Source organism: Mirounga angustirostris, unplaced genomic scaffold (assembly GCF_029215605.1).
Source record: "Mirounga angustirostris isolate CCGP_5_RB_7025 unplaced genomic scaffold, mMirAng1.0.hap1 SCAF_9, whole genome shotgun sequence".
Lineage (NCBI taxonomy): Eukaryota > Metazoa > Chordata > Mammalia > Carnivora > Phocidae > Mirounga > Mirounga angustirostris.
The window spans coordinates 66,251,438-66,265,248 of NW_026991717.1; the positions used below are offsets into that span (position 1 = coordinate 66,251,438).

Here is a 13,811-nt window from a genome sequence, read left to right on the forward strand (position 1 = left end):
ATCACCGATTTGAAATTTGGGAAAGACATACTTCTTGATTATTCTTTGCTTGATATAAACATATATAAAATACAAGGTCTAGAACACAAAGCTTATAAAAACAGTAATTTTACTGGCAATAGGCATAATGGAACTGCAAAATTATAATCTAGTCAGTGAATGCAATTTATAGACATTCATCATTATCTTTATCAATTGAAATCATGTACTACATTAAATTCTACTAGCAATAACATAGCCAAAAAAGGAAAGTGAATGATGGCAAAAATGTAAAGAAAATACTCCGAACAGAATTTATAATGCTCTATAAGCAGAAAACACTTAGACTTTGTCTATAATAATACCTATTATTGATGTATGGCAGTGACCATGGGGCAAAACTTGTAAATAACCTCACAAGCCATTTTCTTAGCCAGCAATGCAGCAATCTAGTTTCCCGTAAGCATCTCAACTATTACTGAAAAATAGCCTCCTGGCATTTACAAAGCAGTTGACTTCATACTTTAGTCCATGCATATATAATTAGATAGTTATATTTAAAATCAATATGCAATCCTTCAAAAGACATTATGCTTTTAAAACCTTAACTTTAAATTGATTTTTAACTATTTTATATGCTTTAAAATTAACATGTAATTCCGCCCCAGATACTCTAAGATGGTGTTAGTTGTTACACAAATGTGCTAAACTTTATCACTGTAGCAACATGAGGTTGGCACGCCTACAATTTTTAATGCTATCATTAATTTTATACTGAAAATAGAAGTATGGTTTCACTTTGGTCCAATAAAAAGGCAAGCTTATGACAGTGCTGTGATTTTATTAATTTAAATACATTGGGGGAACTGACTTGAAGGATAAATATGTAAAGGGCTGTAACTTAGGTAGTGAATATTCTTACAAGAGGGCTCTGTGAAGAGATTATTTTTCAAAGGTTAACTTTATAAAAAAGAAAATGAGTGAGTTTCGTTACAAAAATTTTACAGACTCTAAGCCTTTGTGAAAACAAGGTGGGATAAACAGACACACACACACACACACACACACACACACACACACACAAACACTTGACTTCCAACAAAAAAGGCTTTCAGCAGAAAGCTTCCTGACTGGTAGCACTGAATCTCCACTGGTCACAGTGCTATCCACACTCACAAAACCTCTATTAGGAAGGCTGTTACAGCATTAAGAAATGCAAGACTCGTGGACTCAGGTGGAAGATAATTTTCATTAAAAAAATTACTAGTTATTGACCCTTTAAATAGTATTTTCCACCCAGGATTATCAAAATTCTTAGTATTGCCACAATGCTACTAAATGTATGGATGAAGAACATGCCCCTTCATGAAGTAGTGACTGTTGGCTCAAATCCCATTTCAAGAAGTAAGCATTAACTCTTTAGTAATCTCAATGTCTTTAATGAAGAATGACTGGACGTCTGTTTTCATAGCCTTAAGTTCAGTCCAGACGGAAAAATTAGCTTGGTTTCTCTAAAGTTGTTTATTATGGATGCAAATGGCAGATGGATAAATTAGCTTGGTTTCTCTAAAGTTGTTTATTAGGGATGCAAATGGTAGTGCAGACTGTAATCAGCATTTAAGCAACAAGAATCTACTGCCCTTTCAGATGTGATGGTCTGCGCGGCATTTTAATCACATCATCCTTGAACTCCAGGCTCAAAATTTATTCTAGGAAACTCAACTGAATTTGGCTCATTTTAAATAGAAATTTGTTCTATTTTTTTTAAATGTTCATTGGATTGGTGAGCCACACTCCCAGATAGTAAGTTACGTGCCCAATGACTCTGTACCTTTAAACTCTCTGAAACCCCAGCAGTTTGAGCTAAGCCTGTGCACATAACTGCCGAACCGACAGCTTCTCATGGCCCGTCTGATTTTCCTTAAGCTGGAGGAAAGGATGGTCTGCAGTGACCCTCCAGCTGACTGAATGTAAAGTAGAAGAGTATGAAATGTGTTTTGTGAAGAAGAACTTTATGTCAGGTTAAAGCTAGACACATCTCCTCCACTGAGTCTGAGCTCGTCAATTGCGCACCTAAAATTTTATGGGAAAGGATACTGTTTGATGCAGTCCACCAGTGGTCCATAACAGCAGTCGTTCACGATGCACTGGGGACAAAACAGAGAAGGGGTCTAGGGTGACTACAAAAACTGTTACCGTGAACTAGTATCCTAAAAGCTGTAATTACGTTTCTTAAAAAAAAAACAAACTATCAAAGGCTGTTAAGATTTAATCACAGAAAACAAAAATCACATGCTTTTTATTCACTATAAAAGCAAGCTATTAAAAAGTGAAATGCTCTTCTCGCAAATATTGCATTGCCATTTATGGTGCACCCTGACCTCAGTGATAGTTTACGATGACAGTAATTAAATGAGGTTTAAAATCCTTTACTCTGCTAGGCAGATAGCACTGCCACTGAAAATAGACAGCTGTGATTAATACCTGATAGACCTGATTTGCTAGAACTCCATCTGGAATCTGAGAAGGGTCCCGTAGCATACTATTTATAACAGACTTGGAGGCTGTAGAAGAAAAGAGATGAACTGTTAACAGTCAACATACTTTTAGTGCAGCATGAGGAGTGACATATACCTATATGTACACAAACCACGAAAATGAAAACATTACCGATTCTAATAATTTTTTCCTTTTTTAATCGAAGAGAAGCTTTTAATTAGACCATTTTGCCAAGTTTATAAGCCACACTGCCAGATTTGAAGATGACCTAATTTTTCCAAGGTAAATTAACAAGTACAGACCTAAAGCATATGTCTCTTTGCAGATATATTAGCTTTGGAAAAGCCCGCTTGGGGGAAAAAAACACAGCAAGAACCATCAGAAAAGAAATAGTTACCTTTTGTGGCTAAGTATTTTATTATTAAGCATATGTATCTGGAGAGCTTAGTGAAGGCAGGTCAGACTTCAATGATGTTGATAAAAATAACTTTTAGCCAAGAAAGAATCTCTGAATTCTAAACATTTCTGAAATAATTCTCATCAACTGCCATAAAATGCTGTGTCCATTTCACAGATAAGGAAAGTAGGTAAAGTTGATTAACCATTGAGGGAATCTTAAGTAAGAAAAAAATATATATTTATTTATATATGAATTTTTGTCCCAAAATACATCTCCTCATAGCCAATTGTAAATTAAACAGACCTCACCCCAGGAAAACCTACAGAAGAGGCTAGGGGAGGCATTTAATGAAGAATGCTATATCAGATCACACACCTAGCACACGGAGGCAAGAGATTCTGGCCCTGCTCTTTTCTGTAGGCGTGTGGAAGCCAAGGTGACCAGAACTCCTCTTCCTTTGCACGGGAGGAAGGCAAGTCTCTAAACTAAAGCTAAGTCTAGTGCTGCCTAGGAATCAATTCTTCCAATCCTCCAGTGGAATCATTCCCAAACATACAGCAAAATGGCTTAGGGTTTATCCACACAAACGCAAATTAAAGTGCATATTGGATAATTATCTAGTTAATAGAATGAACACAGACCAGGGATCAACATCATTCATGTTGAGATGACTTTTGGTTTTTTTGTTTTTAAGATTATTATGTTCTTTATCAAGTTCAGTACCATAAGATCAGTGACAGATATGATAAATGTTAGTAAATACCGTGCAAAGAAATAGGGAAATTACATCTTTTTCACTTAAGCATTGTACTGAGTCCACAAAGAAAAAATGCAGTACACTTATTTTAATTATTTCCTATTCTGCATGTGTATAGCCACATTTATGTACTTAGCCATTTGTAACTATGTGTTTGTTCTGCAAGTGTGGAACACATATCTGGAATCCCAAGAACATCATCACTAGAGGAATAGGAATACTATCCAGCCCTATGTCTACAACCAGCTCTGCAACCAGGGCAAATTTATGGAATATGGCACCTCTCAGATTCACTATTTTCTTCTGTAGAAAATGACAATATTATCTGAGCTGACTTCGTTAAAGGGTTTTTGTGTGAGTCTCTAGTAAATAGCTACAACGGCTATTTTGTTGTTGATTTTGTTAAAGTTTAAGTAATAGTAAGAACCAAACTATATGATAACTCACTGCAAATCATAGATCAAAGGGCCTTTTTTTTTTTTTAAAGATTTTATTTTATTTATTTGAGAGAGAGAGCACAGAGGGAGAGTGAGAGGGAGAAGCAGATTCCCCCCTGAGCAGAGAGCCGGATGCAATTGGGCTTGATCCCAGGACCCTGAGATCATGACCTGAGCCGAAGGCAGACGCTCAACTGACTGAGTCACCCAGGAGCCCCCCAGCCAAAGGCTCTTTTTAAAATAGACGAGAGACAATACTCTAGAACAGAAGAAGATGAAGTCACAAAGGAAATATTATAGAAAAAAGAAACCAATGACATCCTAATTTTCCTCACAATATAAATTTTTGAATACTGTGCTTATCAGAATTAAGAATCATAGCCCACACACTTTTTAAAAAATAGTCTGAACATATTGAATAGAACACTATTCAAATCAGAGAAAGCTTACAAGAACAAGTCAATCATTTTAAACTGAAAAGTAAAAACTATATATCGAGTCCACATTCATTTTAAACTCAACAAAATGTCTTTTTCTTTTATTGCAACCTGCCATTTTTTGGAGCAAGAAAATGATAATAAATAGGGTTTCGAGGCCTTGGCTACAGACCTAGGATGTGCCTGCCTTCTGTTTGAGGATTTTAGGACTTGGGCTTCAACAAGGTTATACCTGTGTCTCAGATCAAGCCAGAGCGCAAACTTAATTTTACACACATATTCTGAAGCTAAAAGTGCCAAAGGGATGAAAAGTATCAACCAGGTAAGGAAAGGCGGTTGGATAATCTTGGGATGACTAGGGATAAGAAGGGCTCAAGGAAGCCAGTACCTTTCATAAGCAAGATGTCCACGGCCAGCTACTACCTATGCCCAAGTTGTATCCATCTTTTTGACCATATGTGGACAGGAGACTTGTTCTCCCTAACCTTTGCTAGAGGCATTCATCCTCTTGATTTCAGAGTTTACCTCTGTCACTGCTTCAACTGCTGGAATGTCAGCTTTCTACCAAGCAGGTACAAAGCAGGAATGCACTAGTCATTTGGAGTTGTGTGCACAGGCATAGGGGAGAACTGGTCCCTGCTGAAGCATGCTACGCAAGAGAGGCAACAGGCAATGCCCGGACTAAGGCATAATGCCCAAGATTATGATCTGCTTTCTGTGAAATATTTCAAGAGCCTAAAATAATAAACATCCATGCCCCTGCCACTCTGACTTAATGTCTGTATCTTCAATTAAATTTACTTTAGATAGTCTAATATTAATTTGTGTAAACTGTTTTATTTATCAGTCTTTCTAGAGGTTGGTTCATTTTACTAGTATTTTGAAGGAACTAAATTTTGGTTTTGTTGATTTTCTCTACTGCTTCATTCCTTCCAATTTCATTTAATTCATCCTTTTGTCATCATTATTTCTGGATTTCTTCTTTGAATTTGTTGTATTATTCTTTTACAAACTTACTATCTTTATTACTTAAATTTTCAATCTTTTATTTCAACATATACTTTTTAAGGCTATAATTTTTCCTCTAAATTCTGCTTTAGCTACATGCTACAAGTGTTGTTCTCATTTATTTATAAATATTTTATAGTTTCCATTACGATTTCATCTTTGATCCATAAGTTATTTAAAAACTTATTTTAAATTTTTAATTTGATCATATTGGTCAAAGTATGTGATGCTTATATTAATTTGAGGGTATCTATTTGACTTCCATTGGTGTTTTCATATGCAATCAATTTTTTTTTTAAAGATTTTATTTATTTGACAGAGAGAGATACAGCGAGAGAGGGAACACAAGCAGGGGGAGTGGGAGAGGGAGAAGCAGGCTTCCCGCTGAGCAGGGAGCCCAATGTGGGGCTCGATCCCAGGACCCTGGGACCATGACCTGAGCCGAAGGCAGATGCTTAACGACTGAGCCACCCAGGCGCCCCTGATATGCAATCAATTTTTATAAATATTTTACATGTCTTAAAAAATACTAAAGCTCCTATTTTTGAGGTATGGGGTTCAGGTATGTCTAGTAGGCCAAGATTTTTAATTGTATTATTAAAATATTCTATATTCTTTGTTTTCTTAAGATTTATTTATTTGACAGAGAGAAAGAAAGTAAGAGAGAGAGAGAGAAAGAGAGGGAAGGTAGGGGCAGAGGGAGAGGGAAAATCTCAAGCAGATGCCCCACTGAGCATGGAGCCCAACATAGGGCTTGATCTCATGACCCTGAGATCATGACCTGAGCCGAAATCAAGAAGTTGGATGCCCAACCGACTGAGCCACCCAGGTGCCCCAAATCTTCTATATTTTTATTAATTTTTAATCAATTTTAACTGAACCCATATCTAATCTAATCATATTTTCTTTATAATTCTGAGCACAGCTGACCCTTAATAACATGGGGGTTAGGGGCACCAATCCCCTGGGTCGTCAACAATCCCACATATAACTTTTGACTTCCTAAAACGTAACTACTAACAGCCTGCTGTTGACAGGAAGCCTTACTGATAACATAAACAGTCGATTAACACATATTTTATATGCTATATGTATTATATACTATATTCTTACAATAAAGCTAAAGAAAAGGTTATTAAAGGAAGAGAAAATACTGCACTGTGTTAATATTTTTTTAATGCACTGTGTTTATAAAAATAGTATTGCACTGTATGTGTATGTAGAAGAAAAATCCACATATAAGTGGACCCATGCAGTTTAGACCCATGTTGTTCAAGGGCCAGCTATATAAGGAATTAAGAATTCACTCACTCCAATCGGGAAGCCCCCTCCTTCCCCATCAGCCTCCATGTTATTCTGTCTACTAATTTTTGCTCAACCACCCTGTTTGTAAACATAATTTCTTAGTTTCTGTGATGGTTAATTTTATGTCAACTTGACTGGGCCACAGGGTGCCCAGACTTTTGACCAAACATTATTCTGGATACGTCTCTGAGGGTGTTTCTGGATAAGATTCACATCTGAATTGGAGTAAAATAGACTGCCCTCACCAATGTGGATGGGTCTCATTCAGTCAGATGAAGGTCTGACTAGAACATAAAACACTGAGTAAAAGACTAGTTTCTCTGCCTGACTGCCTTCAATCTGGGACATCCTCTGGACTCAAACTAAAATATTGGCTCCTCCTGGATCTCAAAAGGATTGGACCTATATCACTGGCTCTCCTGGGTCTCCAGCTTGCCCACTGTAGCACTTGGGACTTTCAACCTCTATAATCGTGTGAGCCTATTCCTTATAATAAATCTCTCTCTCTCCATATACATATATACATACAAGCACACACAACTGGTTCTGTTCTCAAGTACTCTAATATAGTTTCTATTTTTTTAAATGTTCAATACTTATTTAGATTTACGAACATGTTTGCCAATTTTCTCCTTCAGTACTGCTTTCTGAATTCTGTTCTCCGCTTTTAGATTCATTATCCTTGTTATTAAAGCACCTATGTATTAGTTCTTTCAGATGGGACCACTGAGTAGTAAAATCTCTTAGTCTTGTCTTGCCTGAAAATAACTTAGTTCTCACTTTAGAATGATAATATAGCTGGGTATAGAATTATAAGCTAAAAGTCATTTTATTTCAACCATTTGAAAATAAGATTCCACTGTCTCTTGACATCTGTTATTGCTAAGAACTCTACTGTCAGTCTAATAATAATCCCTATAGAAATAATTTGTCTTTTATCTCTGGTTCCTTTTAGATTTTTCTTTGATATTCAACAGTTTCATCACTGGGTGCCTGGGTATGGCTCTTTTAATTTAGCCTGCTTGGAATTAGCTATGTTTGATGAACCTAAGGATACATGCCTTTAACCAGTTTGCAAAGTTTTGAGCCACTATAGCTTTGGCCTCCACTCTCTTCTTCTGGCACTCTTATATTAGACATCTAATAGAAGGCCTTATTACTACCCCCTATATCTCCTACTCCTATAAAGTATTTATATTTCCTCACTATTCATCTCTTGTGTAATATACTAAAGGTGCTTTCCTTAGAGCCATCCTAAAATTCACTAACTTTTGTTCTAATTCTTCTGACACTTCACTCATCTAATGAGTTTTTCTTTTTTAAGATTTTATTTACTTACTTGAGAGAGAGAGTGAGAGGGACCCACCCACCCACCCACACACACACACGAGCTGGAGGGACAGAAGGAGAGCGAGAGAGGATCTCAAGCTGACTCTGTGCTGATGTGGAGCCCAAAGCAGGGTTCAATCCCACGACCTAGAGATCATGACCTGAGCTGAAATTAAGAGTCGGACTCTCAACTGACTGCACCACCCAGGCACCCTTCATCTAATTAGCTTTTTCTTTTTTTTTTTTTTTATGCCTATTATAGGCTGCTGCTCTTTTTTTTTTTTTAACCATTTTTTTTATTCTTATGTTAATCCCCACACCTTACATCATTAGTTTTAGATGAAGTGTTCATCTAATTAGCTTTTAACTTCAATGATAATTATATCATTTCTAAATTTTATTGTCTTTCTCAAATCTGTCTGCTCTTTTTTCATACTATATTCTATTCTTTCACTTATCTAGTTAGTTTTTAGTTTATTAGATCAGTTTATATAATTTTTATGTTTTAAAACATCATCTTATAGATTTAACCTCTATTATATTCATTTTCTCATTTCCAGTTCATGGTATGCAATTTCTCTATCTATCTGCCTACCTGCCTATGTACTTATCTTCCCTCTGACGGTGGTTTTCTCACTTGGTTTGTAAATTTTTACTGTGAACTTAATTGCAGCAAGAATTGTTTGATCTGTACTGTGGAAATAACCATGACAGAGTAGTTTCGTGTTTAGTTTTTTTTGTTTGTTTGTTTGTTTTACAGAGACCAGTTTTATTGTTTGTTTCTTAACATGGGCTTCCTGCAGCATAAACGAGAGCGCAAATTTGGACCCAAATCCACAAATGGTGCTGGCCTATTTCTAATTTCTCTCTCCAAATACCCCACAACTCAAGACCATATACAGGAAGCAAGCTTCCTTGACACTTTCTCCAGGCCAAGTGGAGTTTCCTCAGTCCTTTTCTCATGGATTGGGCTGTATGTGGAGGCTCACTTCCAACTCCCTTCAGGGAGCTAAAAATCCCAGCCCCAACCCCTCATGTTCATACCTAAAGCTAACAACTCTTGTGGACCTACAAAGTGAGAGTCCCTGTTTACCAAACTGAATATACATTCTCTCTTCATTCCTTGCCCCCAGAGATTGAATTCCTTTTGTTTGAACTTGGTTTTGTATTTTAGAAGATTTCTGTTTGTTTCTTTTTTCCATCATTTCTATGTCTTTGTCGTGGAAATGTGGACCATCAATAAAAGCTCATTCTGCTATGTTGCTAAAATTTTTGGAAGCTTTTTAGTAAGAAGTTCAAGGGAAAGCCTCTTCCTCGTTAATTTTTGTGGATTTCAAGTTATTTAAACATATAAAGAGAAGGTCCTTCTAAGAAACTGGAGCCACAAACAATAGAGAGAAGGGCAGGTGCCCAAAAAGCAAGTGGGTTGTAGAGTGGAGTCAAAGTCCTCCCTGCTGCATAGGGTCTGGCTGGGCCAGCGAATGGGAGAAGGGTCACTGGTGGCTAGAAAATGAATTGTTACCCTGACTCCTCCAAAGACTGCTGCCATGTCACAGACAGCACTGTGCTAATCATCAAGCTTACCAAGTTTCTGTGGGTTTGAGAATCAGTTCCATTATATTCTCAAATATAAACTTCTTTTTTTTTTTTTTGGAGGGGGGAGGCTTAAACAATAATTTCTTAACATGCTCATGATTTGGTAGTTTAGGCTAGGTTAATGGAGATGGCTTGTCTTTGTGTGACATTACCTGGAGTGGATTATCTGGGTGCTGGAGGGTTCACTTTCATCACGATTCACTTACATGTCTGACAAATCTGCACTTGCTTCTACCTCCATGGGAATGGTGGGTGAAGGGCCTTGATTCCTCTCCAGGTGGGCCTCTCTACGGTCTGCGTGAACTTCCCCTTGCAATGGGTTCCAAGAGCAAACAACCCAAAAAACCAGGCAGCCCTTTACAGTTCCTTATGACCTAGATGTCACCCAAGACCATGTTTATTTACATCTTCCTCAAAAGAGGAAAAACATGCCTTCTAAAAGAAAGGTGAACTTGGAAAGCTATGCTGTCTAATACTTTCAAAGGGAGAGGCAGCATGGAGCAGTGGTTACGAGCTGAGCCTAGAATCAGGCAGACCTGGTTGGAGGCCTGACTCTTCCACCCACTAGCTCTGTCCTCTCAACAAGCTAATTCATGTCTGTGACCCTTAGTCCCCTCATCTGTAAAAGAGCAGAACACTGGTGCTTACTTTGCAGGCCTGTTGTGAAGACGAAATAAAATAACCCAGGAAGAGCGCTTAACATGCTGTTTCAGACTTGGGCAGCTGAAGCTGTTACCTTGTTGCTCTACCTGTCCTTAGAGCACAGGGTGGCTTACCTGTTCTGCCCCCCGAAACTGCATTATCCATACATGCATCACTTATTACCTTCTATTGTCAAGAGGGTAAAAGAAGAAAGACTTCATGAGATATATACACACATATATATAAAGTCGGGGGACTGTTCTTGCCAATGTAATGGCCACAGCCTTGGAGAGACAGTCAGAGGTAATCTGACAATGCCAGATTCTCCCTTCCTACCTGCCTCCCCTGCCACGCCCTCTGTGGCAGTCAGTGTACAATGCGCCATGCAATCTGTTCTCCGGAAAGAACCTGGGAGAAGTCCTCTACACATGTGTGTGTATTACCTTACGGTGCTATCACTCCATGGCGGGAGGGTGTTGTATTTTAAATCTTGTCTATAACCTTATAAGGGGTTTTTCCCTTATTTCAAGCACCAGCAATCAAGCAGTGGAGACTTTCTCCCCAATGACTCTCACACCCATTTTTATAACTCTTCCTTTCCTTGGTGTAAGCTCAAGTAAGTGGCCCGCTACTGCTGAAAGGAACTGCAGCAAATAAGCAGCTGAGTCCTCTATGCTGCTTAAGGTCCCTGGAAATCCTGCCCACTGCAAGGAGTGCCTTTTGACCAGGTTATACCTGAGCTGAAACGAACACTAGACCATATCTAGTTGGGACCCCTAACCCAAGGTCACAGATAGGTTTAAGCACGACAGGTGAACCAGCATGGCGCTGCCTGTGTACTGGATGGCAGCAGTCAGGAGAGAAAAAAGAATGAAGTGAGAGATGGATGAGACTGGGATACAGACGAGATGGACCATTTGGAACGAAATACATACGCAGACAGACAGTGGTGTTAGAACCTAGTTCTCCCTCCAAGAAGAAAAAACAATCTGTGCAGTTGACAGCTGGTGGGGGAAGGCAGTTGCTCCCCAAGTACACCAAAAGTCTTCTCTTTTCATGTGGCTCCTGCAGAGGCTTAGCTCCAGAACAGCTAAGCCTAAAATACCAGCTAGAATTTAATCTTCTCTTCAAACGCTGGTTTAAGGCCTTTGGACATCAAGGTCAGAAAGGTCCCAAGTTACATCTCCATGGGAGCTGGCCTGCCAATGTCTTTTCCGGACATTTTCAATATTGCCAGTGGCCTCCAGGAGCTTACTTACTTTGCAGTTGGAACTATTTCTCAAAAATTCCAGGCAGCCCACTAGCTATCCCACTGCACAGGACTGATCTCTAAAGCAGTCTGATCCCATCTGACAATCTAAATAGGTAGTATCTTTTAACATTAGGGAATCTTATAGAGGCAAATTAAATTCTGCTCTCTAACTAGCACATAATTGTTTAAGAAGTAACTTTGACTACAGTCATCAAAGAAAAAAGTATTATGTAAGGACAAGAGGAAGAGGTCTCCAAAGCATGAGTAGTCACACCGATCAGACTATGTCAGGCAATTTATAGATCTAGAGCCACTATACACCATTAACTCTTATTCCACAAACATACACGCCAAAGATCGTTATTAAGCACCTGGCTAATGCCAGGAATACACTTAATCCCATCCCTCCTACCCAGCCACCCCCAATTCTCTCCTCCAAATCTGGAATGTTCTTTCTTAACTTTCCCTCAGCCAAAACTTCAAAGCCCAGTTCAAGTCTCATCTCCTCCAGCAGAATTTCCCCTTATGTTTCCAATCCATTTGCTCTCCCCTCCCTCATACTGGGGAGAGAACTCATATTGTCTACCAGTCATTTGGCACTTGATTAAATATTACTTTGTCATCTGTTGACAGGAGATTGATCAGGATGCCAAGATGTGAAACCATAACCTACTAAAAAAAAAAAAAAATCCTGAAGGAAAAAGGAATATTTAGCACAATTTGGAAAAAACAATGTCCTATTTCCTCAATGTTATCTTTAAGTATCTGGGGGCTATCCCATGGAGGATTAGGCTCACCCTGTGGTTACCCCAAGAAGATAAGAGATAATTCTTACAGGTATATTACCAGTTCCAAAGCTAGAAGGTTTCAGATTTCAAGCTCGGCTTTCATGGTCCTATGTTTATCTGGTCTACATAAATCTTGCTTAACCTTTTCTTTCATCATAGCCCACCGAAGGAGATTTTTTAGACATTTTTTCCTAATTTCCCCCCATGAAATTTTAATGCCACAGGTATACTGTATATCTGCTAATGCGATATTACCCCTTTTGAGAACGGTTCACATGGAAGACTAAGGAACTGTTTGTGTCAGGATATTCAGCAAGCTGCTTACCAGCAGACATATTTCTGTTAACACCTCAAGGTTGCTCTGCACAAAATAGTTACTCAACAAATTGCTGAATGAATTGCCAATAAACTATTCAAAATCCAAGTCCTGCCTATATTCCCTAATGTTATCTCAGTATTTAGGTAGTCAAATGGATCTGACTTCATTTGAACTTTTCTCATTATAGATGAATATGTCTTCAAAGAAAATTTAAAAATATATATATTGTTTTCAGAAAATGTAGACTAAGAGGATGTAGGACACAATGGGTCTTTAAATACTGACAACATCAAATGCCACGTCTCCCAAAGAGAAGAGTGCTTAACGTGGGCAGAGGCACATGAAGTGACTTTCTGAGCACACAAAACATTTTTTTCTTTAGCAGTTATGTATTATTTTTATAAGTACTTTCTATTTATGGCAAGAAATTCTAGTTTATAATGTAAGGTGAAATTATAATTTCCTTTTTAAAATAGAATTAAATGATACTTTAAAAATTTTCAAGCAAAAATAGTGTATTTATTAGTAGTACATGTGGTACAATGGTAGATAGGGAAAACTGTAAATGTACCCAAATTTCTAAAGTTTCAGAAACACTAGTTTAACATTTGTACAAGTCAGCTGAGTATTCAGGAAGATGGGGTGGGGTCACTCAGTCCACCCTATAGCAAGTTTCCACTTCTAAAAAGGAATAACAGCTAACATTTACTGAGTGCTTACCACGGAACCATTCTAAACTCTTCACATGTATTAACTCATTGAATTCTCAGAATATACCTACAAGGTGGCTATCCCCATCTTAGAAACAAAGAAATTAAGGCATGAGGAATTTAAAGATTTTATTTATTTATTTGAGAGACAGGGAGAGTGAGCGAGAGAGAGAGCACAAGTGGTAGGGGGAGAGGCAGAGGGAGAAGCAGACTCCCCGCTGAGCAAGGAGCCTGATCTGGGGCACGATCCCAGAACCCTGGGATCCTGACCTGAGCCAAAGGCAGACGCTTAACCGAATGACCCACCCAGGCGCCCCAAAGCATGAGGAATTTAAATAATTTCCCCAAAGTCC

The 13,811-nt window shown here is 38.3% G+C and overlaps 1 protein-coding gene across 9 annotated transcripts in view; it reads right to left on the bottom strand.

Moving 5' to 3' along the window:
- The window catches only part of CDIN1 (CDAN1 interacting nuclease 1), a 205,265-nt gene that overhangs the window by 111,233 nt on the left and 80,221 nt on the right, over positions 1-13,811 (bottom strand). For all 9 annotated transcript variants that reach the window (XM_064570703.1, XM_054513619.2, XM_054513618.2 and 6 more), the window contains 2 exons: positions 2,464-2,543; positions 2,077-2,126 (listed from right to left, as the gene is read on the bottom strand). In XM_064570703.1, the coding sequence (XP_064426773.1) occupies positions 2,077-2,126; positions 2,464-2,543 (130 nt within the window). The remainder of the gene's footprint in view (positions 1-2,076; positions 2,127-2,463; positions 2,544-13,811) is intronic.